General features: G+C 42.9%; 1 protein-coding gene across 3 annotated transcripts in view; it reads right to left on the bottom strand.

The window, feature by feature from the left end:
• PRKAG2 (protein kinase AMP-activated non-catalytic subunit gamma 2) overlaps positions 1-24,266 on the bottom strand; it is a 232,793-nt gene that overhangs the window by 163,078 nt on the left and 45,449 nt on the right. For 2 of the 3 annotated variants that reach the window (XR_001293590.2, XM_013949658.2), the window contains exon 2: positions 96-167. Coding sequence is in view for 1 of the 3 variants with exons in the window: in XM_013949658.2 (XP_013805112.1) it covers positions 96-167 (72 nt within the window). In the remaining 2 variants the exon portion in view is untranslated. Of the gene's footprint in view, positions 1-95; positions 168-14,459; positions 14,478-24,266 lie in introns of those variants that run through there. The other variant, XR_010883539.1, reaches the window with a different exon arrangement.

The raw sequence follows: 24,266 nt of genomic DNA, 5'->3' as shown, positions 1-24,266 counted from the left end.
AAGATTAAAACTCCAGGCCTTTGTAATAATAAATTGTGTTCGTCACCCAGGGACTCAGCCACTACAGTGAGGATGAAGCTTTGAAAATATCCTACCTTGCGAGAAGCATTTTTGTCTGTGCTCTCCACATCACCATCCAAGAACGGCATGGCAAACGAGCTGAGATCCTGGCAGGAGAGAGAAGAAAAAATGATGTTCTGTATTAATGTCTTCTTCCTTCCATCAGATAACCCCAAGGTTCAAGTCCACTGTTTTATTTCTGAAATGCCCCCTGGTTTATCCATATCCATTTCCTGGTGAGTAACAATATGGGCTCTGATGGTTCCCCTTGCCTGTGAAATCAATGTAACAAGTGATTAGGGAGTCCCTAGCAGGGCTTGCGCTGCATCACCTTGCAAAAGGCACTCAGCATCTGGACAGCCAGAGTGGAAGGTCCTGTGCTAAAACTCTCAAAGGGAGGTACCCAAATCCCACAGAAAAATTCACAAGAAATTACAGTCTAAATATAGGCACTTGCTCAGCAAATGGCATATCTTGCCTTTAGTGGGGACTATAATCTTATTTTAAAGAGTATTTATGGCAATAAACAAAATCTAAATGAGAATATGTCAATGTGAAAATATGCAACATATATAGCAAAGAGGGAGAAGACAGAGACAGAGAAGGCAGAGAGGAAATAACCAATTCATTTTTGCAACTTAGGCTAACACAATTCTGTGGGACTAAAGAAAATAAGGCCATAAGACAAGGACACATGCTCATCTTTAACAAAAACAAACTGCAATTATATTCCACCTCCTGCTGTCTGCTTTGTTTATGCTATTTTGTGTTCCAACCCTGGGACTTTTAGAGAGAGACATAATGAAATTTTCTTTGCAAGTGTCAAGTTTAGCAGCAGTTTGATCAAAAAAGCAGATACTGAGTGATGACCAATAGCACCTGATGCTGGGTGCCAAAGATCTGCAGGGGAAGAACTGAGGCTTGGATCCCAAACTTTCTCCTTAACGTAGAATCTCTCTGATGCAAGGCATCACCCTTTAAATGCAATGATTCAGTCCTTTGCTAACACCACACCTGCATCTCATTTAAAATTGTTTAAAACATAAATAAATAGCAATTTCACATAGGCTTAATTTGAGATTAAATAGAGTTTAATTATAAATAGCAATATCACATAGGCTTAATTTGAGATTAAATAGAGTTTAATCAAAAACTACCACTGGCTGAGAAGTTGCAAGGCTTGCTTGCCAAAGGCTTTCAGAATTCAGAACAGCCACAGGTCTAATCACATCACATTGTGTAATCATACTAAATCCAAAATATGCTTAAAAATGTGTATAACTCAGGCATAATCCTTACAAGTGTTTGAAAATATTCTGGTTACATAATGAACAACAAAAATAAGGAACAAAATATTGAATTACTGGAACTGAAGCACATGGGAGTAATTCATGCCAAGTTAAAAGAAAAGAAAAGCAGCAGCTACACTTGGCCAAACCAGCCCCGAGTCGTTAGGCCATAAACTAAAGTATTCATCACAAATTATTATGCTTCAAGCTCCACAAGTTCAATGGGAACTATCTACAAAGGACCAAACTACAAAGCACCAGCAGAACTACGTAACGCCACCCTCACCAACGCGTTTTGACATATGTGTTTCATACTGCAAACATTTGCAAATGCAAATGTAAACAAGTATCTCAAAACCAAGAGAAGAGTCATTTTGTTCGGCTTGAAGTTTTACTATTATCAAGGTTTGACTGAGGCCGAACCAGGCACCACAGGGTCTTAAATAAAAGCTTCTGTATTAATTGGCTTATTCTTACAATTGGTAAAGACCAAAAATGACTTACATACTCCATATAAAAACTATCTGACTATAAACAGCATTTATAAACATTGTTAATAACTGAATTACTATATTACTACTTCATATGTTACTACAAGACTTAAATGATGAAACTCTGTGAAGAATTTTAAGAGCCTAATGGAAAGTTACACAAAAACATATCCCCTCATGTTTACTTTAATTTAGCCAAAGGATTTAACAACATTTTCCTCTACCCATCTTTGGTAGTGAAGAAGATGAAACCTTATGTGTGCTATGTCCTTTTCCATGGAATAAATCAAGGAAATATTTTTATTGTTCCTATTAATGTTCCTATACTACTACTTTTTGTAATTCACATGCTGTTCAGGAAGACTGGAGGCTGAACTGAAGAAACTGGGCTTAAGGGGGCACTTATATCTAGCGGTCAGGCTTGACTAAGCGATTCAGGAAATCTGGAACATCTGGGAAAGGAACCATAACTTCTCTTTTGAACAGAAATATTCAAAAACAGGAAGGGGTAGGTATAACTATTTTCCTAGGACCTAAATTTCAGTTGTCAGCTACAAACCCAAGCTTAAAAATATATAAATATTGTATTCTAATGATCAAAAGTATCGTGAAACCCACTCAATAATTCTATTCTAATTTGTACCTCTCATACATCATGGAGGTATATTTATTTTCTCTGTCTTCAAATGCAGAACAGTAGACCTCTAGCTATAAACAGAAATAACTGGAGCTATACCAGAACCTCTTTGCATGAGACCTTTCTTTGTCAATATTGTGCTGGAGAACATTTTAAACAGGCAGATAATTGTACTTTCAGTTCTGTGAAAAAGCCCCCAGCTGTGGCTACTCCCTAACAATTTTTCCATCTTTCATTCCTTCACAAGATTCTAGATGCAAAGATATCCATCTACAGAAGGAAAAAATACATATTTCAAGGGCCAGGCTGCAAACCCTGCTCTCTCAATTCTGACCCCTTTGTTAAGCAAGGAAATGTTAGATACTTATTTCCTCTTTACACGTAGCTCTGCAGAATACAAAATAGATACTTGTTTCTTCTTCCTGTTCTTCTTCATCCAGCAGCATTTATGACTAGGTGCTGAGCACATGGTTAATGTATCTCATTTTTTATAAAAAATAGGACCTCTTAAAAAAAAAAAATTGATAAGAGCTGCTCCGTAAGTGTTGCAGTACATCTTGACTGGCCACTGCTGCAGCCCTAGCTCTTACCACATATCTGGCTGTTCTGATCTTATGCCAACAGATAAAGGTTGAAGGTTTGTTCTGCCATTAACTTAGGATGAAGCCATTCTTAGACTGAGCTTTCTCACTCACGGGCATAGCATGGGTATTATCCACTAACACCCTCCACTTCTGCCTTACTGTCCTTGGATTAAGCGCCCTAGAAAATCAAGTGTTTCTGGAGAGACATTTTTAAAACTTCTGCTAAAGGCACACAGTACCGTGCTGGTACAAGGAAGAGTCATTCTCCCTTGAGACTGCAAAGCCCTGACTGAAGAATAAACGGCATCCCTCCCTCTATCCGTCGGTTTTAGCATTACATCCTCTGATAAAAAACTTCTGTAGAGACCAAAGACTATAGCAGTCCCCATAACTAAGAAAGGCTGGCAGAGAGTACAGCTCCGAGTGGTGCTAATTTGGAATTAAGACTATGCGACGTCTGTTTTGCAAGGTTTTGTTAGCTCTTCTGTTATGTTCCTGTTCCTCTTCCCCCACTCTGACAGAAAATCCTCCAAACAGTGGAAAACATAATGGCAATTGCCCTGCTGGAAAATATTCTAAGAGACAGGTCAAGTAAAAGATAAACCATCCTACCTGCAACATGGTATTTCTGAAGTGGAGTTACTGTACGTAAGGTACTTGTTAACTGAACTGAAGCGTATTAGAGAAGAACTTTTTTGCTGAGGGTGGGGAGAGAGATCTGCCACAAAAGTGAGATTTAGACTCTCAATCCTGAAAACTGCCTTTTGTGATATTTCAAATTTAATGTTTCTTCTTCTTCAGAGAGCTTCTGATGTCTCATTTGGTTATGGCCGAAGGAAGAAGGGAATCTCTGGGGGTCCCTTTTTTTGCAGCTGAATTCAACCCTAGTGCCAAGTCAGATATAAGATTACTTTAACATAGTGATGCAACGCTGAAATTTTCCCTCACATTTTTATGACGATGGCAATCTCAGTTGGTCCTTCACGTCGCTCAGTGCACTCCAATGGCCAGATATCACTTCTGTCATCCTCAATAAGAAGAAAAGACCTCTTGTACAGTTCAGATTTACTTTACAGCCACAAGGTCACTTCAGATTTATTTCGTTCTCAATCGACTTTTATTTACAAGAAGTTGTCATGGTAGCTCATGCTCTATTCACTGAGGAATACAGCTGCCGGGATATCAAAGCCATACCTGCTTTTTCCAGAGGATTGGCAGAGCTGTGATAGAGCAGAGCTATAGCTTTGTGCTCCTGCTATCAACCGGTCTCTGACCTGGAAGGGCAATCTCCCGCAACAGCTACTAAACAGCTGATTTTCCATGACATTTTTCATTGTTAGCACAAGAGACAACAGTCACTCACGGAGTTTTATCCATGGCTCCAGCAGAGACATAGAAGCAGTAGACAGATACAAAAAAGCAACTAAACTGACTTTATTTTTTTTATTAGGCTTGACTGCTGCTTTAATTTTTCCAGGGGATAAATCAGGATAAATCTGTCTGCCAGTGTACTCACCTTCTCTTCCACCTCTTTCACTCTTTCTCTGGGGGGCAATCAGACACCTGGAAAGTTACTGATTCTTCACACTACTCCTGAAAATAGCCTCAGAATATTTCGCCTCCAAAGATGAGACTAATTCTGTTACCCCCACACCTAAAAGAGAGGTCCTTGCTCCCACAGAAATGAATATGTAGTGCCCTCGCTCCTCCCTGACTCCTCTCTTACTCCGTTCACGGCTCTTATACCAATATGCTTAGACTTACTTAAAAGAAAGAAAAATAAAATTTTTGTTCTTTGATTTCTTGGGAAAACAAAGTCGCATAAACATCCCTTTCGCAGAACTGTTTTGGAGAGTAGGAAGGAAAACTGTATTTTAGGATACAGACAGTGACCGCACCAGCTGGCATAGCGTAGCCAAATGGCAACAGGCACAAGCTCTGGTTAGCCAAGCCATTTTTCACCTTTTCCAGCCAGTTTCACTGCTCCTTTCCTGGCTGGTGAGGGCTGCTGCCAGAAAGGCCTGCCCAGACACGCTGGTCTGGCTGCTGCTGCAGTTGGGGACCTTGGTGTCAGAAGAGGTTTTCCAGCAATTCTGTTGCAGAGGCTGCAAGCTTAAATAACAAGCCACTAAAGCCTTGAATCCAGTAAACAAGATATTAAGAATTAAAGGTATCCTTTTTTATTATGGTTTTGTTTCAAGGCTGCTTTGGCAGTCAGGCTGATAAAGCTTTCCTACAACTGCTGAAGCCAAGGAGCCAGCAAGGCACTCCAGGGCCTGCTGGGATTGACAGGTCAAAGACCTGTTTCCAAAGTGTGCAGCGTGGGGGAAAGACCTTTTCAAGGCCCCAAGGACCACATCCTCCTGACCCGCAGAACTAACTACTCTGAGGCCAGAGCGATGGTAAGGCAGAGAAAGGCCTCTTATACTTGATGTGCTGGATTAGACCTTCCAAGAAACCTTAGGGAAAAGCCAACACTGGTCTGCAAATGCAAGAAGAGCTCATATTCAACTACTTTTTCTTTTCATGCAGCCATGCTACCTAGAAAGGATGGAGACCTTAAAGTAAACTTACAGCTATGCAAAAAGGCCTGCAGCTCTACAGTCGAAGCCACAGGATCCTCACATGAAGACTTGTGTCTGACACCGTAGAGGTTTGGTGGTTTTTTGAAGACATCTAAAGTATTTCCGTTCAAGAGAAAACAATACATACACGTGACTTTTAAGAGCGTAACTCACACACTTTTAACTGCCCTATGCTAAAGGTTGTATGGATACAAATATTTTGACATTTTTTTAAAGATGAAATCTGACCAAAATATTTTTCATATTGTCTTTTAATCTTAACGCATAGACAATTAAATATTATTCACATTTTTCAGAAGCAAACATACTACTTCTCACAGAATAGCCAGTCTTTGAAGATGTGTATTGTTGCTGTGCAGTGAGTATTTCCAGTTGTTAGAGCCAGACATTTCACTAATGTCGTCTGAGCGTTTCCTTGCTCAGCTGACTACATACTGCTAGTGAAGAACCGGCCTCAAGTGTTGTTACCTTGCAGCAGCAACTCCCACCACACAAAGCAGGTGAACTGGAAAATATTTTCCACCCATTTAAGCACAAATAATTTGAACGAGTATATCCCTTCCAGACATACCACTAGCACCATGCATTTCGGGGCTGGGTATTAAAAGACTATTTATTTCATGAGCAGCTCCCCGCTGCCATCCATCGCAACCGTCCCTTCAAATGCAGGACATGATCATGCAAGAGTGCATCCCTGGTTGTGTGAAGACCTGTGCCCATGCCAGTGGGTCCGACTCATGAGCGTGGTTATGCATTGGTCATGTTTCAGGGGAGATTCAGGTCAGAATGGCTTCACGGCAGCCCTATCAGCCATCTCTGCCGAAAGGCTGGTGGCTTCTGCTATAAGCAACTTCAGAGTCTTAGTGTAAGAAGCATCACACAGTCCTGACTGCTGAAGGTGTCACCAGAGAGACATTATTTTTGTTTCCCTGTCTTCTTTATGCATGCTAAGATTGCAATAAATTTAGGGATGTGAAATGCCTGCCAGACATTACAGTCTCTTAGTACAACATAACCCAAGCAGGAGGTGACACTTTACCAAGACAGCTTTTCAATATGGGGCTACAGCTCCTTTAATTAAACCAAGAAAATAAGATACTGACAAATTAAGCTAAGAGTGCTGACAAAAGCCCCAATCTTGCAAGGCATTGCTAAAGATTGCATTCCTCAGCATCAGACCCTAACGAGGCTCTTGGGGTCTACTCCTCTGCTGTCATTACTGAACTGTGACTACTTCAAATATCCTTCCAAGCGAAGAGTAAGGCTTTCTTTTTAACATTAGTTGTGAACTGTTTCTTTAAGCTTAACCTAAGCACCAGGAGATTTTGTTAGATCAACCTTGGACTCATAACTATCGATCGCAAGCCCATGTAAAACTCAGAGTAGCAAATATACTACCTATGCTAATAGCTCATGAGCAGAATCCAAAGCAAAGTCTGAACTCTAAGGAATAGAGGGAATATCTTGGTAGCTTTGACTGAATGGAAGTTTTTCATTTTTGAGAACAATCCTATCTAGAAGCCTTGGGGGATTTATATCAAATCACTCAACTATTGCACAAGGAAAGATTCATACCTGATGTACGTAAAAATTTTTGTCCTTTTATTTTTATTGTTTTGATATACTAGGCATAATATAATATAAGACTTGCTACATTGTTTTATTCCTTTACGAGAAGGTTGCTCATTGCTTTGCTTTTCTCCCTCCCCCATACCATCTAGACTGCAGCATGTGTTTTGGAGAGAGATGTAAGTTGTACTGTGAGACTTTAGGATGCTGGTGACTAAGTCTCAGTATGACTCAATGGGAGTGGGCAGTAACAGATGTACAAAGCTGGTTAGATTTGGGCAAGCCAGCTTTGTGCTTCACAAGGCTCTTTCAATTTGATTTCTATTAATTTTAAGGCTATTCATTAAAAAAAAAAATCAAGTTGGTCTGGAGAGCTTGAGATCATGGAAATGAGACATAGAGACTTTATTTTGTCCACTGCAGGAGGATGCCCAGAGGCAGCTTTGTTGCCTGGGTGACCGTACAGGAACAGCTGTGTACACTTCGATGTCAAGGTGGCTACAGCATCAGACTTGAAATAACAGAAGTAAAGCACCTAAAGCAAATGACCTGTCTGGAAGAAATGTAGAGATACAATTTGAAAAGTTGGGAATTATGGCTGGCTGAAATCCAGCCTAGATCTTGATCTGTGAAAACCATCATCCATCTGGGGACAATGTCTTGTATCAAAAACTTGGCAGTCTCAGCTCAGCTCCTGTTGCACAGGAGTCTGCATAACGAAACCATCTTACATGCCATTTAAAGGCATTTCCAAAGGCTGCACCACCAAACAGACAAAGAACTAAATAGCTGTTTAAGCCATCTCTCCCTCTCTCTCCCAGGTTGCCTGGCTTGGGTTGCTACCACTTTGCCTAAAAGAGCTGCTAAAACTGAAAATTTCAAAGGGAAGGGGAGGAGGAGAGTCATGAAACTAATAATTCCTTGATGTCTCCCTTAAAAAACCTGTTCGTCCTGACTTATCTTGATCATGGGATGCTGTCAGCCTCCTGCATAGCCTTCATCATTTCTAAACCTCCTGACTGACCCTGACAGGTATTAAGCTCCAGCAGTCTACACCAAATCTCTCTTTCCTTATGAAGCCTTATGAGGTCATCAACAAAATCTGTCACGAGATTGTGGATTGTTTTTTGTTTTTCTCTTAATTTCAGAGTTATTTCGCTAGAACACATTCCTACACTCTTCATGGAAAAAAATGAAATTTTCTTCCAAGACTCTTGATATCCTGGCAGGAAGTACCACCATGTGGGTTTAGTGATGCAGCCTTTGAAAAGGAGGTGGCCACAGCCTGGAGAGAGTCCTCAGATCTGATGTGGGACACTATCAGTTCTCCCTGGAGTCCCCTGAGATCTGTAATATTCAGATCGCTCAGGGCTATATGGAAATACTGTGATGAAGAATACTGCTCTGTATCTAAAGCCAGTTAGTAAACCACAGAACATCACGAGGGCATCTCTAACAAAGCATGAATAAGATCCCCATGCACACGACAGCCTTGGTTTGTCAGCTTCTTCACACTAAGAACCACACAGTGCTGTGACTGACAGCATGTTTATTACAACGGCAGATGGACAACCAGGCTAAAGCGTAAATAACAAAATGTCATTAAAAAAAAAAAGAGAGACAAAGCCAGAGAACAGCAGAGAAGGCAAGTCACAGAGGAAAACAACAAAATGCTCAATATTCTCTCTAATACCATGATCCACACACAATCTCTCCAAGGCCGGCTCCTGCACACATCCAACCTATGGAGAACTCAGTTGCCTTCTTCATGTTTTCATGATTTGCAAGGATCAAGCTGCCTACAAACTGGGGAGCAACAATGAATGCTCCGTGGACTCTGTTGGCTACAAACTCATTATTAAGTCCTATTCCGAGGTTCTCAACCTAAAACATCTTTCTCTGGTGAAACATTTCATCCAAGAAACATGCAAAGTTGAGAGAGCCAAGGCAAAAGCAGAAGATAACCTACCTCAGACCTGGAAAACATAGTCAGTTAGAATGATGAGGGCATTAAGAAACAACCAAAAGACACACTGCTATAGGTAGCAAGAGACTGGAAATGCAACCCTTTAGATGGCACGTATTCAGTGCCAAAAGAATGGCTTTCCAGTACTTATATGTTTGTCTTACATAAATGAGATACAATATCTCACAGTATTTACAGAGAAAGGCAAGAAAGGCACACATTTTCTATAAAACATAACTTTGGCCATGGTGAAATAGCAGAACCACAGGAAACAAATGATGATTTTGCCATAACATAATGAAAATACTTGAGATGCTACAGCATGGGGGCAATCTGAAGGGGATTCAAAGGAAGGGTCATCATGAGTCTTTCTAAATCATCTCTATACTTCAGCTACAGAAAGAATCACTACATTTTGCATTTTGATATTTTCCCTCAACTCTGTAGGGGACCAAAGGGGGGATTTCAGAAAATCATTTAGAAAATCACTTCCTCGAGGAACAGCAAAACACAACAAAATCAGAACTGAAAACCTCCAACTGCTGGCTTGAACTGAGAAAGACTTGCAGGGTTCTGCCTTTTACATATATGACTAAGAAAGGTGAAATTCACACCAGGCAGAAACTCTCGGCCATAAATACTTGAACTGGAACTATTCTTCCAGAGCACTGCATTTAGGAAGACCACTGCTCGTTTCCTCCTCTTTACATTCTTTTCAGTTAATAACCATGAATATCCTTAACAATTAGAAGGAAGCTCACAGCTGGAAAGCTAGAGAAGTGAGGAACCTGCTCTGGTCAAGTAGTCCCTCAACTAAAAAAGAAAGAAAACATTTAGAAGCAAAGGAAAAATTGGGCAAGGAAAGGAAGAACAGGACAGCTCTGCGTTCGGCGTGCTGAAGAGCTGGATGGGAGTTCAAAGGAGACAACACACAAAGCACATGGTGAGGACGATTCCCTGCTTCATGGGTTTCTGCTATGTCACTCTGCAGCTACAGAGAACTATTTCATGCCTACAAAGTTTACAGATGCTTTGCTATAGCTTTGCTTGCAGTTTTAGCACTATATGCTAAAAACATACTGCCTCTTTTTATTTCACAGGCTAAACTATATTTTTTTTCTTCTCCCAAAAGAAAAGCTCCTTACCACCGTAAGTTCCTCCCTAATTTTCAGCATGGATGTTTTCATTTAAATGTACATTTCGCTGAAGCTGACAATATAAAAGAACCCCCAAGGACAGAGGAAAGATCAAATTCTCAGAGATAATCTAGAAAAAATTGTCCCAGTCATAGTACAGGGCTCTGCCTTAAATTCAGCCTGTATGTCCTTCAGCTACCACCCTAGGCTTTGAGTTGAGAGATGATGAGAGCTGCGGAGAAAAAAATTGGTACTGTTATTATTTTTTCCAGTTAGTGCTGCCATGCAAAACTAATAAACTACATTACATCTTCCGTCCTGTGGGAATCCAAGCTGCTTTACAAACTGCAAATCCAGTCCGGAATAACTTCACAGTTGGACTTAGGAGATGGGACTTTGATTGCCTGTGCTGGCTTGCCGTTTGACCTCTGGGAAGGCATCGAGGACAGGATATCTGCCACCTAATTTTAGCCATCTAAAATGCTCGGCATCTGTCCCACACTTTTTTTCTAGGCTCCTGTAAGAGACGGCAGAGAAAGGCACGCATCTCTTAGGGGCGTTTCACTCTGGCTTCCTAGGTCCGGGGACGCCAGGGAGAGGCCAGACAACTTGCTGAAACTTTGGATGATTCAAGACAGGACAAAGGAAGCCTACCCTCTACTCCTCCCTCCTCGCTGCCTATAAAACGGGCACAAAGTCACTTCTTTCCCCTGTCTCTTCTATTTAGACGGCAAGCTCTCCAGACATGGGACGGCTCTTGTGGGCACGTCTATGCAGCAACCAGAAGCGAGCTTTAAACTCGGGGAGCACCGCGAGGCCCTCATCTCCGTCGGCATTTCTTAGCGTCACTGGGATGATCATTCGCTTTACGCAGCTTCGGTCAGTGCACGGGAAGTTAACGGTTTGATGGAGAGAGTGCTCGCTGGAGTGGAAACGAAGGAGCCCCCATGTCCAAGTGAGGCAACGACCATCTTGGGAGCAAAGACGGATCAAATACTCACCCGGCAGGAAAATCTTGTGAGCAGTGAGACAAACGGCACGCCGCAACACCGGGATGCGTCACGCTCACTTGAGATAGCCGCTCCTGAAAATAAATTTTCGCAGTGGGTCCAGCTTGGAAATAATTCTCACATGGAAAGGGAAGGACGGAAATAACACACATGAAGTTTTTTCCGAGTACCGCACAGGCAAAACTAAAACCTTCGAGCAGATATTTCCCCAAATAAACTGTACGCTTCTTTCAAGGGCTATAGCTTTTATTGGTATACACTGGGGATTTTTTCCCCAGAAATTGTGCCTAGTTTAGTTCAAGAAAAAAAAAATTATGAACAGCCACATTTACTTCTGGCTCCTTTAATAACAGTCTAATTTTAACCATCTACTATGTACCCTTTTAAGCATCGATGATTACAGTGGGCCTATATGAATATGCCATCAAGAACAGACAAGCAAACAAACTTATATTCAGGTAAATCCAGTTTAAAACTCAAGCTGGATATCTACATATACACGTTGCTGAAAATCATTTACGCCTGGGGCATTGGTTCAGAAACGCAGCACGTATAGGTCAGCTGAAACAGGCAAATCTGTATTTGATTTGGCCAGCAGTTTGTACATTAAAATGTGTTGAAAAGACTTTTATCTTGCTCGGAGCATGCAGGAAACATTTCCAAGCGAGCAGGGCACTTTGGCCACGGCGACGGATGGACCGACCACGAGCCCAAGGCAGGAGAGGCCGTTTTACAAGGGGGTGTCGCTCCGAGCCCTGCGGCAGGCAACCCAAACCCTTCACGCGGCATCAAAAACGCACCTCGCCCGAGGCTCAGACACCCACAGCGCCAAGGGGCTTCACCAGGCACCTCGCAGAAAAGAAACACTCACCCGAGCAGAAAACTAACCCAAGCAAGAGAGAACCAAACCAGTATTTCTCATGGTGAATTAAGTCCATGAGCAGGAAATTTTGAGGCAGAAGAGTATTTTTTATTCTTGTTTGGCTATTTTTGTTTTCATAGAAAAACACTGATTTTTCCTCACTATCAAAAATTAAGTTTATGCAAGTAACATGCCCCTTAAAATATATTGGTTATTTTTTTCTCACCCCAAAAATGATAATTTGTATCGCTATCCATTAAAAAGCTGTATAGCTTTTAGTATGCATTTAAATCCAAGTTTTATTCATGCTTGTTTCAAGCTCCAATAGGATGGAAATTGGACTTAAAATTGCACACGGTCAGACATTACAAGTAGTTAAACGCTGATTAGGAAAGTATCTCTTATATCAGAAGAAGAGGGTAAGTTTATCAAACGGTGTATCAGTTCTTTAAACAAAAGTATTAGTACCTACAGTGAGAAACAAAAACAGATGTCACTGGTGACTATCTCCTCCAGGAATACAGAGCTGCTAGATCTCATCTTCCCACGGGGAATCTTCACTTCTACACATATATAGAACATGCTCTCATATAGCAGAATACATATGATAAACACATATAATCATATATTGTGTGTATACATACATGACAGCAAGCTCTCACAGTTTTCCCACTAATTCTCTTGACTTTAAATGATTAAATATTTCTTGACTCTGAATCAGCTAGTCACTGGACTTATCTGGCTAGTCAAACATGCTAAGATGACACCAGGATTTTCTCTTCCTGCTGGGAAACCCATTTGCTGCCTGAAGCAAACTCAGGTTCAAGGTGATTTTCACCCACTCCATGGTTTACCTTTAAAGCTTTACACCAATATTGCTCTTTATTCGCCTAATTTCTTCTTGATGACTGCAAAACATCCTAGTACAGATTGCCACAGTTTGAAATAAATGCTAAAAAAAAAAACCCACCATTTTTCAAAATAAATATATTTTCATTCCACTCAGTAAACCCTGGAGAAAACCGAAGTGCAACCGAATCCTTTTTCTCTGGGTTTCCTGCTGCCTCCCTTTTGATCGGGTCGGCATTTTGAAACACAAGGGTTTGGCCCAATGTCAACACGACCCGTTTCATCCTCCTTCCAGTCATTTCCTCTTCTCGCAGATGCTCTTGGCCTCCAAACTCCCAATTTCAGCAACTTCAGATTTCTCTCCTCTCAAGGGTGCCCTGAGTCAGTTCAACCTCTGTTTTAGAGCCCCTCTCAGATTTGGACCGTTTGCCCCATAGAGGGGATACAGCTATCGGGCCACGTTCCCCAAGGGCAGATAACCTCAGTCTCTCCTAACCTGCCCTGCACCAGAAATTGTGGCCTCTAGCAGAAGCAGCGACCAACAAGCAAAACACACAGGAGCTGGCAAAATACCTTTTACCCTATTCCAGGCAGGATCCCAGTTGCTATTCACCAGCCTCCTTCCACCACCCCACTGACAGGGCACCTTTAAACCTGCCGCTTCGGGTTCGCCCCTAGGAAAGGGCCAGCATTGCCCCCATCGGGCATTCGTTATCTCACAGGCCCATTAATTGCAGTGCAAACCGGTGTGTGCTCAGCATTTAGCCTGGTAGCAGAAAAATGGGAGAGAAGCACATGAAGCCTGCAATATGCATCTTTATCCAGAGCAATTTTCATCAAATATCAAAATAAAGAAAGGCAAATAACAAAATAAGGCTTCCGATCAACAAGCTGCCCAGCAAAACGGGATTTTTGGTTTGCAAGGACTAGCCACAGCAATTAGTTGCACAGCAGATCAGTATGAGAAAACAGGCATTGCAGGATGCAGAGACCAGATGGTTTTAGGCTGAAATTAAATAAACACCCCAAAAAGATAATCTCTCTTTCCAAAACACTAAGAAAAAGTTATGCAAGGAAAAAAAAAACCCAGCTACATTCTTTAACTAGATAAAAGAACATTTTGTTCAGCCTTGGAATATCTATTGTAATTAAATGCTGTGAAAACAGGACAACAACCCTGTGCCAGCCATGCATACAAAAGAGACAAAACAAGATGAGAAAACAAAATACCCCCGAACCATGCATTTCTTACGGAGCCTGAAGAATGCCTGCTTCTCAGCAGAGTCCTGCAGCGCGCTCAGGCTTCTCCACCTAAACGAATGCAAAACCTACTCCCTTTACGAGTCTCTTAAAAAAAAAAAAAAAGAAAAAAAATCAAAACTGAGGAAACCCACAGACGATCGAGATGCACGCCGACTTACAGCTCTGAAAAATCCTGCAGTCTGGCCGGAGACGTCCATTGAAGAACTGCACACGGAGCTTTTTCCCTACAGGCAGGCGGATTTTCACGTTTCAGGCTCTGCTCCTGCAGCCGAGGCTGCAACAGATGGGCCCGGGGCCGGGCGCGCGCTTGGCTCCCGGCGCGGCGGCGGCGGCGGGCGCGGGGATGGCAGGCAGCGCTAGGTAACTCCGGAGAGCGCAGGCGACAGTCTTCCCTCTTGCTGCAGGCTGCGTGCCAAAAATGCGTTAGACACCGAACGATTCGATTGCAAGAATGCAGCAACCTGCCGCACGGCCCCAAAGGGGACCGGCAGCACGCGTGTTATCCAGGCAGGTAGCTAAGCACCTTGGGGTGCACTAGCTACACGCCGTGGGTCCCCTGGGGAAGTCGGGGAGTTCAAACAACCACAGACATTTTCAATGCAATCAGAGGAACAGGGATCCTATTTTCAAGAGCAGAAGTTTCAAATAACTGAGGCTGCATCTGCATCATAATCTAATACTTCAGGGAAGGCAGCGCGGAGCAGCAGATGCATTTCAAAAAGCCTGTCTGCTGCACTGTAACACCTCCGTGCCCAGCTTAACTACGAGTCCATGCTGTATCTGCACAAAAGTCACATTATTTCTCTGCACTGAAGTTCTCCCATCTGCAACACGAACACAGCGAGGCTTAATCGACTTTGGAATTTACTATAAAGACCTCACTGGGAGAATGTGTTGGCTAAACACAAAGGAGAACATCACCATTAAAAATAAAGATAATAGTACAGATTAACCAGATTTTGAAAATCCAAGAAGGCCGCCTATTGCATGAACAAAAACATATGCTAGCACAGCAATGCAAACTCTCCAAACGAGCTGAGGGAGAGAGGGGATTTCTTGAGTTTTCTTCTTTGGCAGGAATTCTTTGAAAAATCCCTCTTTATAATAACATTCAGCTTTGATTATGCCGCCAAACAATCTCATAAAGTGTCTTTTACTGGAAAAGAAACAAACCCCACACCGCAGGGCCATATCTATGGCCAAGACGCTATCATAGTCTGCCACAGATGGGGTCATCTCTGCAGAACAAGCTAACGTTAAGGCAAAAGACAGGAAGATCATACTTGCAGCTTCCACTCTTTTAACAAAAGGCATCAAAATCCTTGGGTAACGAACAGACACCTATTTGGAGAAACAGGTAGACAAACACGGAGCCGTGAAGCATTGCCAGCCCCTTCTTGGCCATTTCCAAATAACACCCTCGAGGATGTACTGAAGTTTTCTTTAATTAATGGCTACCACTTTCTAACTGAAGCGGCGCAACTGGCTTGGCGCATGCATCGCCCACAACATGCGTGACGCACTCGCAGCTCAGCACAACCCATCGCAGGAGCCCGCAATCATCTGCAACTGGGCCCAACCAATACTGCCCTTAATTCTGTCTAAAGCAAATAATAAATATCCCCGAAGCCGGGCAGATTTCTCTCTTTGCCAGCGCCAGAGCCGCAGTCCCACTGATGCCTCGCGCATGCGCGGCCGGGAAAGTGCCCGCTGTCCTCAGTTCCCCTCGGAGCGCAAAGTGCTCTCCCAGGCGATAAAACAACTCCTTCCCCAGCAGAAAAGCAGCAAATGGCACATATTGTTCACTCTCTCATGGCAGGAATTACTTGCACCATTCTAAGACCAACTCAGTAACAGCCTTTTTTTAATACGGGTGACGGAGACGAACAAATATTTCACATTTAGAAGGTTTTTTCCCTAGGTAAATAAATATTTTAAGCATGCAGAACATACAAATACTTTGGGAAAAAAACAAATTTCTTTTTATAAATCTGTTTTGGTGGTACCAGAGAAACTGGTTAACCAGCTGGGGCAAGTGAAACACACTTGTGTCTCTCCTGCTTGAGCTATAGGAGAAAGGAAGACATCTGTGGCTGACCTACAAAGACTTTTTCTTCTTGGAATAAAAGAGGTTCTCCTAAAAAAACAGCCCACAAAACAAGGTTCAGCTCAAATGCTTCCATGATAAGTAACTTGAAAGGATGACTATTTTGATTACAGATAAGATAAAATAAAATGGGTATTAACAGCCAGGAAAATGTCTCATAGCCCCAGATCATTCCTTTTCAAACCACTCATGGGACTCAGTCTCACGTAGGCAATTAAAAGAAACACGCAGACCTATTACGGGTTTTCCTTTTAATCTTCAACACTGATTTGAGTCTCAGAGTCGGATCTGGCACAAACTCTACCTTGAAAACATGCCTTTTCCTCCCCCACCTTTGGATAAAGAATATGAAGTAAGAGAAACAGATTGCACAACTCCATCTCAGATAAGCAGCAGAGTTAATGGTTTAAATACCATTTCAGAAATATTCACTGAAAGAGTTTTTGGATTCTGTCCAGTTTCTGACATCCATGAAAAACAGTTAATCATTTGCCATTTTCTTTCGCCCTTCTGGGATGAAAAAAAGGCAGGTTTTCTATTATTATTTCTTACCATTATTTAATGACCACTCACACTTACACAGCATGTGTCATGCCGGAGAACCCCAAGCTACTCTTGAATCTACAGGCATGGGGGGTGCAAATCACGTTCATGTAGACATTTATGTACACTGTATTAATTCATTAACACCTGTCTTATAGCTGAAATATTCTCTGATCAAATGCCTGTGCTCAGATGTGGCTGGTTAGGTAACTAGGTAAGATCTGAGGAAAAAAAAAAAAAAGATTTCTGGACAAATAATTTGTTTTACACAGTGGTTTCAGGTGCACATGCTCCAATCTGAAATACTGATGCTTTGCATGTAAATAACTGAAATGCAGCAGCCTCCATGACAAAGAGCAGCAGCGAGTTAGGGGAGAACATATTGCACAACTGTATGCAACATGAGAAATTGTCCAGATAATCTCATTAAATCATGGTTACGACTGTACTTTAATCACTTGTTCTAAGAGTCTGCAGGAATATGGGTCCAAAATTCCAGACGTTTCCTGACATATTAAGGGCAATTGATAAGCCTTCCGAAAATGCTTTATATAATCAACTTTCCACACAACAATAATTTCTAACAGGTATAAGCATTCAAATATATTTTTTAGATCTTTAAAACTTTCTTCACATTCTTAAGTCTTTGTGCTTAAAGCCCATCAGTCATTGCTTGTATTATAAATACATATCTTTAAAAAAGATTTCATTTTAAAGCACTTCTAGAACATTAACATATTTGGAATGATTATATGATTTTCACATTTTACAGGGCAGTAACACTGTGGAGGAAAAATCACGAAAAGCCACTTGCACCTTCTACAGTGAATCAATCAAACACTGGCATATGGTCCAAAAATCAAAATGTAGAGAAAGCAGATTCATAACTAGCACATTCTTACCAATATAAACCTAAGAAACTAACTGAAACAGAGTCAGTGTTGTACCAGCTAGATCTTGTTTTTCCATTTGAAAGCCAGAAAAATTTAAGGATTCAGGTTCACAGAGGCTGCTATGTGCTGACCACTTAGTGAGTTGTGGGATCCACAGTCCTGACCCAGATCCTCAATTACATTCAATGACTTCCTATAGGGTTTAGTCATTTTATTCCAAAACACCTACTCTATTTCTTCTTCATTTTGGTCTAAGTACGAGCCCGAAGTCCCAAAGATTTCAAACTGGTAGCACAGCCACCTTGCACGATTCCTCAGAGGAGACTCAGAATGTCTTGCTATTGGTTGGTTTTATTTATATTGTATAATTTTCACACAGATTTAGTGGTTTTGTCAGTACAACATAAATTAGATGAGTAGATAGGGCCTTCTTCCATTATATTTACTCGCACTTGCTAAGCAAGCAGACCCTTGAAATCAGTGGAGCTGCTGTCTGGAAAGCAAGATACCACTCAGAAACATGGCAGCATGTAACGATTACGGAGGTACACTGTGAGCCAGTGCCCTGCTTGGCATGGCAGGGCATTCGTTCTTGCCCACTGAGGATTTAAGAAAATTTCTTTCCATTTCTTTCAAAGACCACAGTTATCATATCCATGGCTGCCATATAGCTCATGCCTGCAAACAGCTCCTGAGCACAGGGAGTAGCAACCAAAAGCAACACGCGGTACTGATGCGCACTGTGGCAGCCTGAAGCCAGGAAGCCAGCCCACTCGGGACAAGCTCAGGTAAGAGGAGCACCTCCTTGAAAGTCAGGAAAAGCCATGGCAGAGCTTGGAAAACTTGCAATGCCCAAGGGGAAGACAGAGTGGGGAGAGATGCTGGAGAGGGAAGGAGAAAACTCCTGAGGAGCACCATAAATGACACCTGCTCTGAGTAGGATACCCAAAGCAGCCTCTCAAGAACAGTGTTTGGAAAAGGACAGATGTGATCTGCAAGAGCTGGAATAAAGGAGTACCGGAAAAAAGTCTTAATCCCCAACACCCCAAGAGAAAAAGGTGGGGATGAACTATAGAGTTCGTGCCCCAAAATCAAGCAAGACTAGAAATTAGGGTGGCAGGGAGAGGACAAAATAGCAAGAGAGGAACAGAGAGAAATATCTCCTGCAAAACAAAATCCATAGTTCATCCCTTTATTCACTTCGAGCAGTCACAGTTTTCTCTTTGTAATTTTTCAGCGTGATCTACCAAGCAGTGAACCGAATAGCTGGAATTCATGACTCACTGTTGACAAGCCAGGAGCAGAGCATCCATGTGAGAAACACCAAAACTCAGCGAGTAAGTGCCCACCTCTCCCGGGGGAGAGAGCACCCTGCCAGCCTCCGCAGCGACGGCAGACTGCAGCACACTACGGAGACGCCTCGACTAGCTCAGGTACCAGAAGCAGGATAGCTGCATTCAGGTGGTACCTGCTCAAATTAATCCGCCTCGCCTGTCAGCAGGACTAAAGCAGTTAGGTATATTCTCAGGGTTTACAAATATACCCAAACCCTAATGATACCGAAATGATTAAGTGTTCATACGGTATTGGAGTTTAAGCAACATGAGCTTTGTGCCCTGCTCCCACTGCCTTTCCCACCTGCCACTTGTCCCCATGTATCCAGCTACGAGGACAGGCAGATACAGTCCCTGTCCTACCACGGTGGGAGGGGATGGGGGATGAGGCTGGAGGCACTCCTGGAGAAGTGCCAGAGCAGAGCTGCTCTATAGACAGGGTCAGCAGAGGTCTTTGAGTGACAGGGGAGAATTATAAGGGTTGGGCTGGGACACGGAGTCCATAACTCAAGGAGTGAAGGACTGACACTTTGGACTGTAATCTTGTACAATAGAAGTTAAGTCTCTCAGAGATATCCTGATCTCTGAGGAAGATTAAATCAGAAAGCAAAATCAATGTAGGACACTCAGTGAAAGGAGAAAGATAACCTCGCCATTTCCACAGAGCCCCTGGATACGTCACTCACCCTTGCTGGAGATGTTCAGCGGTGCTGTGATGCTTACTGGTGTCAATGATGTTTGGGGTTTTTTGGAATCGGAGTTGTTCAGAACTCATTGCTAGCAACTGCTGAATCAGGATGACCTGAACTGTGCTGCATAGGCCTGCTCAGAGGGTCTAGCACTTTCCTTCTCTAAAAAATACTTAATTTTAGAAGTCCTGAAAGACAGGGGACATCTCTTACCCTACCTCTACTGTACACCTTAGAGGCTTAGCTGAGAAACATCCTTTATGTTCAGTCCTCGCCATAAACAGAAATAATCCCACAAGGCAACAGAAGGATGATACTGCTGCATATAGAAATGGGTGAACATTTTATGGCTTTAACAGTAAGAGCTCCTACCATGGGCTTCAGTGTAAAATCCCTGTATATTTGCATGTATATTACCCAAGGCTCTTCATGGGGATCTATTAAAAACTACTCCGCAATATCACTCTCCAGCTAGTGACAGATGCCTTCGCTGGTAGGACACAGCAATGTGAAAGATGAGGCCTGGAGCAGAGACCAAGCTAGTGAGCTCTGCTCGACTTATTAACCAAACTCACATACTGGAACAGGAGCTGCCAAGGACCAGTGCTTCCATGAGGATATAGCGACGTCAGCATGGATGAAGAGATGCCTCAGCTCTACTGCTGCCTCCTTCGCTGCTCAGCCCCCTTGGCTGCCTCGTGCTACCTCCCACAGCAACGTGCCCCGCTGTCCCGCAGGGTTGTGGCAGCAGCAGGGCTGGAGCAGTCAGCGCCAAAAGAACCAGGGAAGGGGGTGGGACAAGGAGGCAGCACGGAGAAAAAGATGATGGTGATTAGCTCCATCTAAAATAGTTTCTGAAGAGCCATACCTGAACTGTCTAAAGCCTTCAAGACTGGTCTACAGTTTGTGGCTGGGAGTCTAAAATGACGCAGCACATCTGCAGCTCTCTGGAGAGCACCAATAATTTACCAAAAAGACAACATCCCACTACAATAACTTAACAGCGGAGCTATTCAGGAACTAAGATGCTTCTGCAGGGTGCGCAGCCTGCTTTATTTTGTTTGAACCTCATGACTATTAACACCCATCCTAGGACTTAGCCATGCTGCATGCTGAATTATTTCATCTAAGTTGTCCCCGTAACTCCAGGGCACAGGTAAGTTACCCACATACTTACACATTTGCACAGCCTGGCTAGGAACTGCCTGTTCTTCCTATTGGGGATTCTGTGTTTTCCAAAGCACTCTCTGCACATACCAACTACACTGCATGCAACTTTTAAGTATGTAATAAATAGTAACCATTAACTTTGAACTGAAATCAGAGGCCACCTAGAAAAGGATAAAGCAGCTGCTTAAATACAGTACTTAAATACAGTAATGAGCAGTTATAATGTCACCAAGGGTTTAGAAGCTGAAGAACAAAGATCTCTACTGGTATCAAGTGACTGTTGAAAAAATGGAGGTAATGCCACCCTGCATCATTCAAAGTAGGTCAGTGTTGCAAGAAAATAAATACTTTTAAATGTATACCATTATGTAATAGAAACCCTACATATAGCCACAAATTCACCATAAAGAATAGGGTAAATGTATGTACCATTTTAATGAAAATAAGGTAAACCGGTTTACCCACTCATTTTGATTTACAGAGACACGCTGGCATTGGGGGCTGGGTATAGTGGGTATGAGCAACATGGACATTTGCAGACTGGCACGAATTCTTTATGAATAATTATCGCCATGGTATATGCTACTTGTATAGCAAAGAGCAGCCACATTTTTAAATTGTAACTACAGGTGATAGCAGGGACTTTCTGGAATACGGACAGGCAATTTAGCTGTCTGAGAGCAAGCCTGCCTTATCCAAAAGAGGGATATCGGAAGGACAGTCTGTGTAAAAGCACCGTGACGAGGATGCGAAGCTAAGGAGCCTGCTTCAGAAACTGGCTCTCCGGCGGGAGGGGAAAGGCCGGGTGCTGGGTCCCCAGGTGCTGTGCTGCAGGCACGACCTCCGCCGGCCCTGCCGGTGCAGAGGGACGCCTTCCCCGTGAAGGTCAGCGTGCAGTCGGGGTCGGGCTTAGCCTCCCCTTGACCACCTTCACCCAGTGCTCTCGAATCCTGCGTTTCTGAAAACGATCAATAACCTCTTCTTTGGCGAAGGTTGTTTCCTCTACCCCTGCAGCATCAGCGGGATGCCCAGCGCTCAGGGACGGGTGCTCCAGGAAGGCACAGCGGAGCAGCCCCACGGGAAGGTGCCGGGAGCCGGGCAAGGGCCGGGGTCCTGAGGCCGAAGCTCAGGGCCCTCATCAGAGTCGCATTTGCTGCCCAAAAGGATGCAAGAGGCTTGCAGGCAAAGGCCTGCTCTTGTATTGCGGCATCCACTAGCACAGTCGAAGCCTCCTTGTAAGGAGCTCTGAAAAAGATGCTGTTTCCAATAAAAATTCAGTGTTTATTTAATGGGCAAATAGCAACTCTGGATATATGGAGCACCTGGTGAGGGTGCAGTTATTTTAAGAAGAAATGTTTGATTTCCACCACAGGGACTTATTTGCAAAAAATAAAACAAAATAAGAAACAAACAAGGGCACACACACACAGCGTAGGTTTTACTTCCTATTTTTACCATTTCAGTAATAATTAAATATAATCTACCCACACCCGAAAGAAAAGTGTGCGCTCAAAGTTTTTGACCACAGGCTTTCTAAATACATCCTAGAAACAAAATTTGCCTAAAGAAAAGTCAATGCAATTTAGTTTTAAAGAACCCAATGAATAAACAACCACCAACAACGTGAAATAAAAATACAAGTACAAATGATCCTTGCAGAAGAAAAGTTTCTGCTCATTTCTTTAGTGCTTGTTGTTTTTGCAAAGGTGAGAGGTCATTGCACAGAAAGCAATCACTCAAGCTTAACAAAGTTTTTTTTTTTTCCTTTGCTTAGAAGATTCATGAAATAATCTATAAGGAGAAGCATCAGCAAAGAAAAGGGCGTAAACTACCACTGGATTCATCTTACTCAAACCCTGATCCTGATCAATAGGAGTAATTATGTGTGTGTGAATATGTATACATATCTAAAAATATACACAGCTATATATAGATATATAAAAAAGCTAATGTCACATGGGAATATTTTTAGGCCTTCCCATCTTCCATGGTCTGTACTCCGTATTACATCTACATTTTAAGGGATGAAAGATGGCTTTGTGATGAAGGCTGGCAGGATATCCCTGTGCTATTCCTAGCCACAACTTGTATAAACTCTGGCATGCCCCTGAAGGCCTGAGCCTGCAGAATGCTGTCTGATCTCTCCTCTCAATCAGATCTTGCCTAGGTTTGTTTGAGAAGGGTTTAATCAACTTCTTAAAATGTACTTGGAGCGTTTTCATGAAACGGCAAGAAAATAGAGGAATTCTATTTCTCTCTTTTTCTTTTATTTTTACTTTGTGCATTTGACAAGACTTTGGCCTAAACCCATAAATAAAACAGCCGCTACAACAGTGAGAACCCACAAATGAAGCATTACTTGTTTGATTCCTAACACCAAAGTCCCCGTCAACGGATGCCTGGGCTTCCAGACGTGTCCCAAACGGCCTCATCGCAGCGGGGGGAGCCCCTCAAGCCCCCAGCCTGCTGCGTTCTGCAAAGCAGCCTGACACAGCGTTATCACGCCGACGGGGCTCAATTCAATAAACATCACGTGTGCACGTGCCCCCGACCCGCACGCAAGGCAGCCGCGGCTGCTGCTTAGCTGCAAAAGCTGCCGGGAGCTGCATCTGCTCCCTTTCGTTACACGATTCAGGAGCGAAAGCTCTCCCCAGACCTGCGAGAAACCACGGTTAAAGGCTCTCCTCTGCCGGGAGCTCAAACCCTGTCCTCCTACCTAAGGACGAGGCACACTGCCATATTAACAGTTGTCCTGCCAGGGTCTTCCTGAGGAGCTGAGCCTGAAAGCGAGACCGTGAACCCTCTCAAATTAGCAGGGGCATGGGGACTGGCAGGGTGTCAGGAGCATTTTGGATCAATTGGTTTCACTGCCTGGATGTCTAGCTGAGCGTTTTCCCTTTGCAATTCCCTTTTAACATCCCTGATCTTTATTTGTCTATCATTTATTGTTTACTGCACCAAATCTGGGACAACTCTGCCAGTTTTTGTGAACTGGCAAATAATGTACTAACCTTACCAAGTTGTCCAGCCTTTTCATTTTCCACTCACAAGGACGTCTGTCTTTTAAGCGTCACCATTTTTAATTTACGACTCAACAGCTACTGCTCATTATCTACAGACATAATCCAGTTATCCTGCTTGATTATTTTATGGGCAACCTCCTGGCACTTATTTTAATTCTCCCAGGATAGTATTTATGATTACAAGGTGTGCCAATATTAAAATCCCA

Source organism: Apteryx mantelli, chromosome 2 (assembly GCF_036417845.1).
Source record: "Apteryx mantelli isolate bAptMan1 chromosome 2, bAptMan1.hap1, whole genome shotgun sequence".
NCBI classification, from domain to species: Eukaryota; Metazoa; Chordata; class Aves; order Apterygiformes; family Apterygidae; genus Apteryx; species Apteryx mantelli.
The sequence above is the reverse complement of the archived record's forward strand: the minus strand, read 5'-3'. Positions and strand labels throughout refer to the sequence as shown.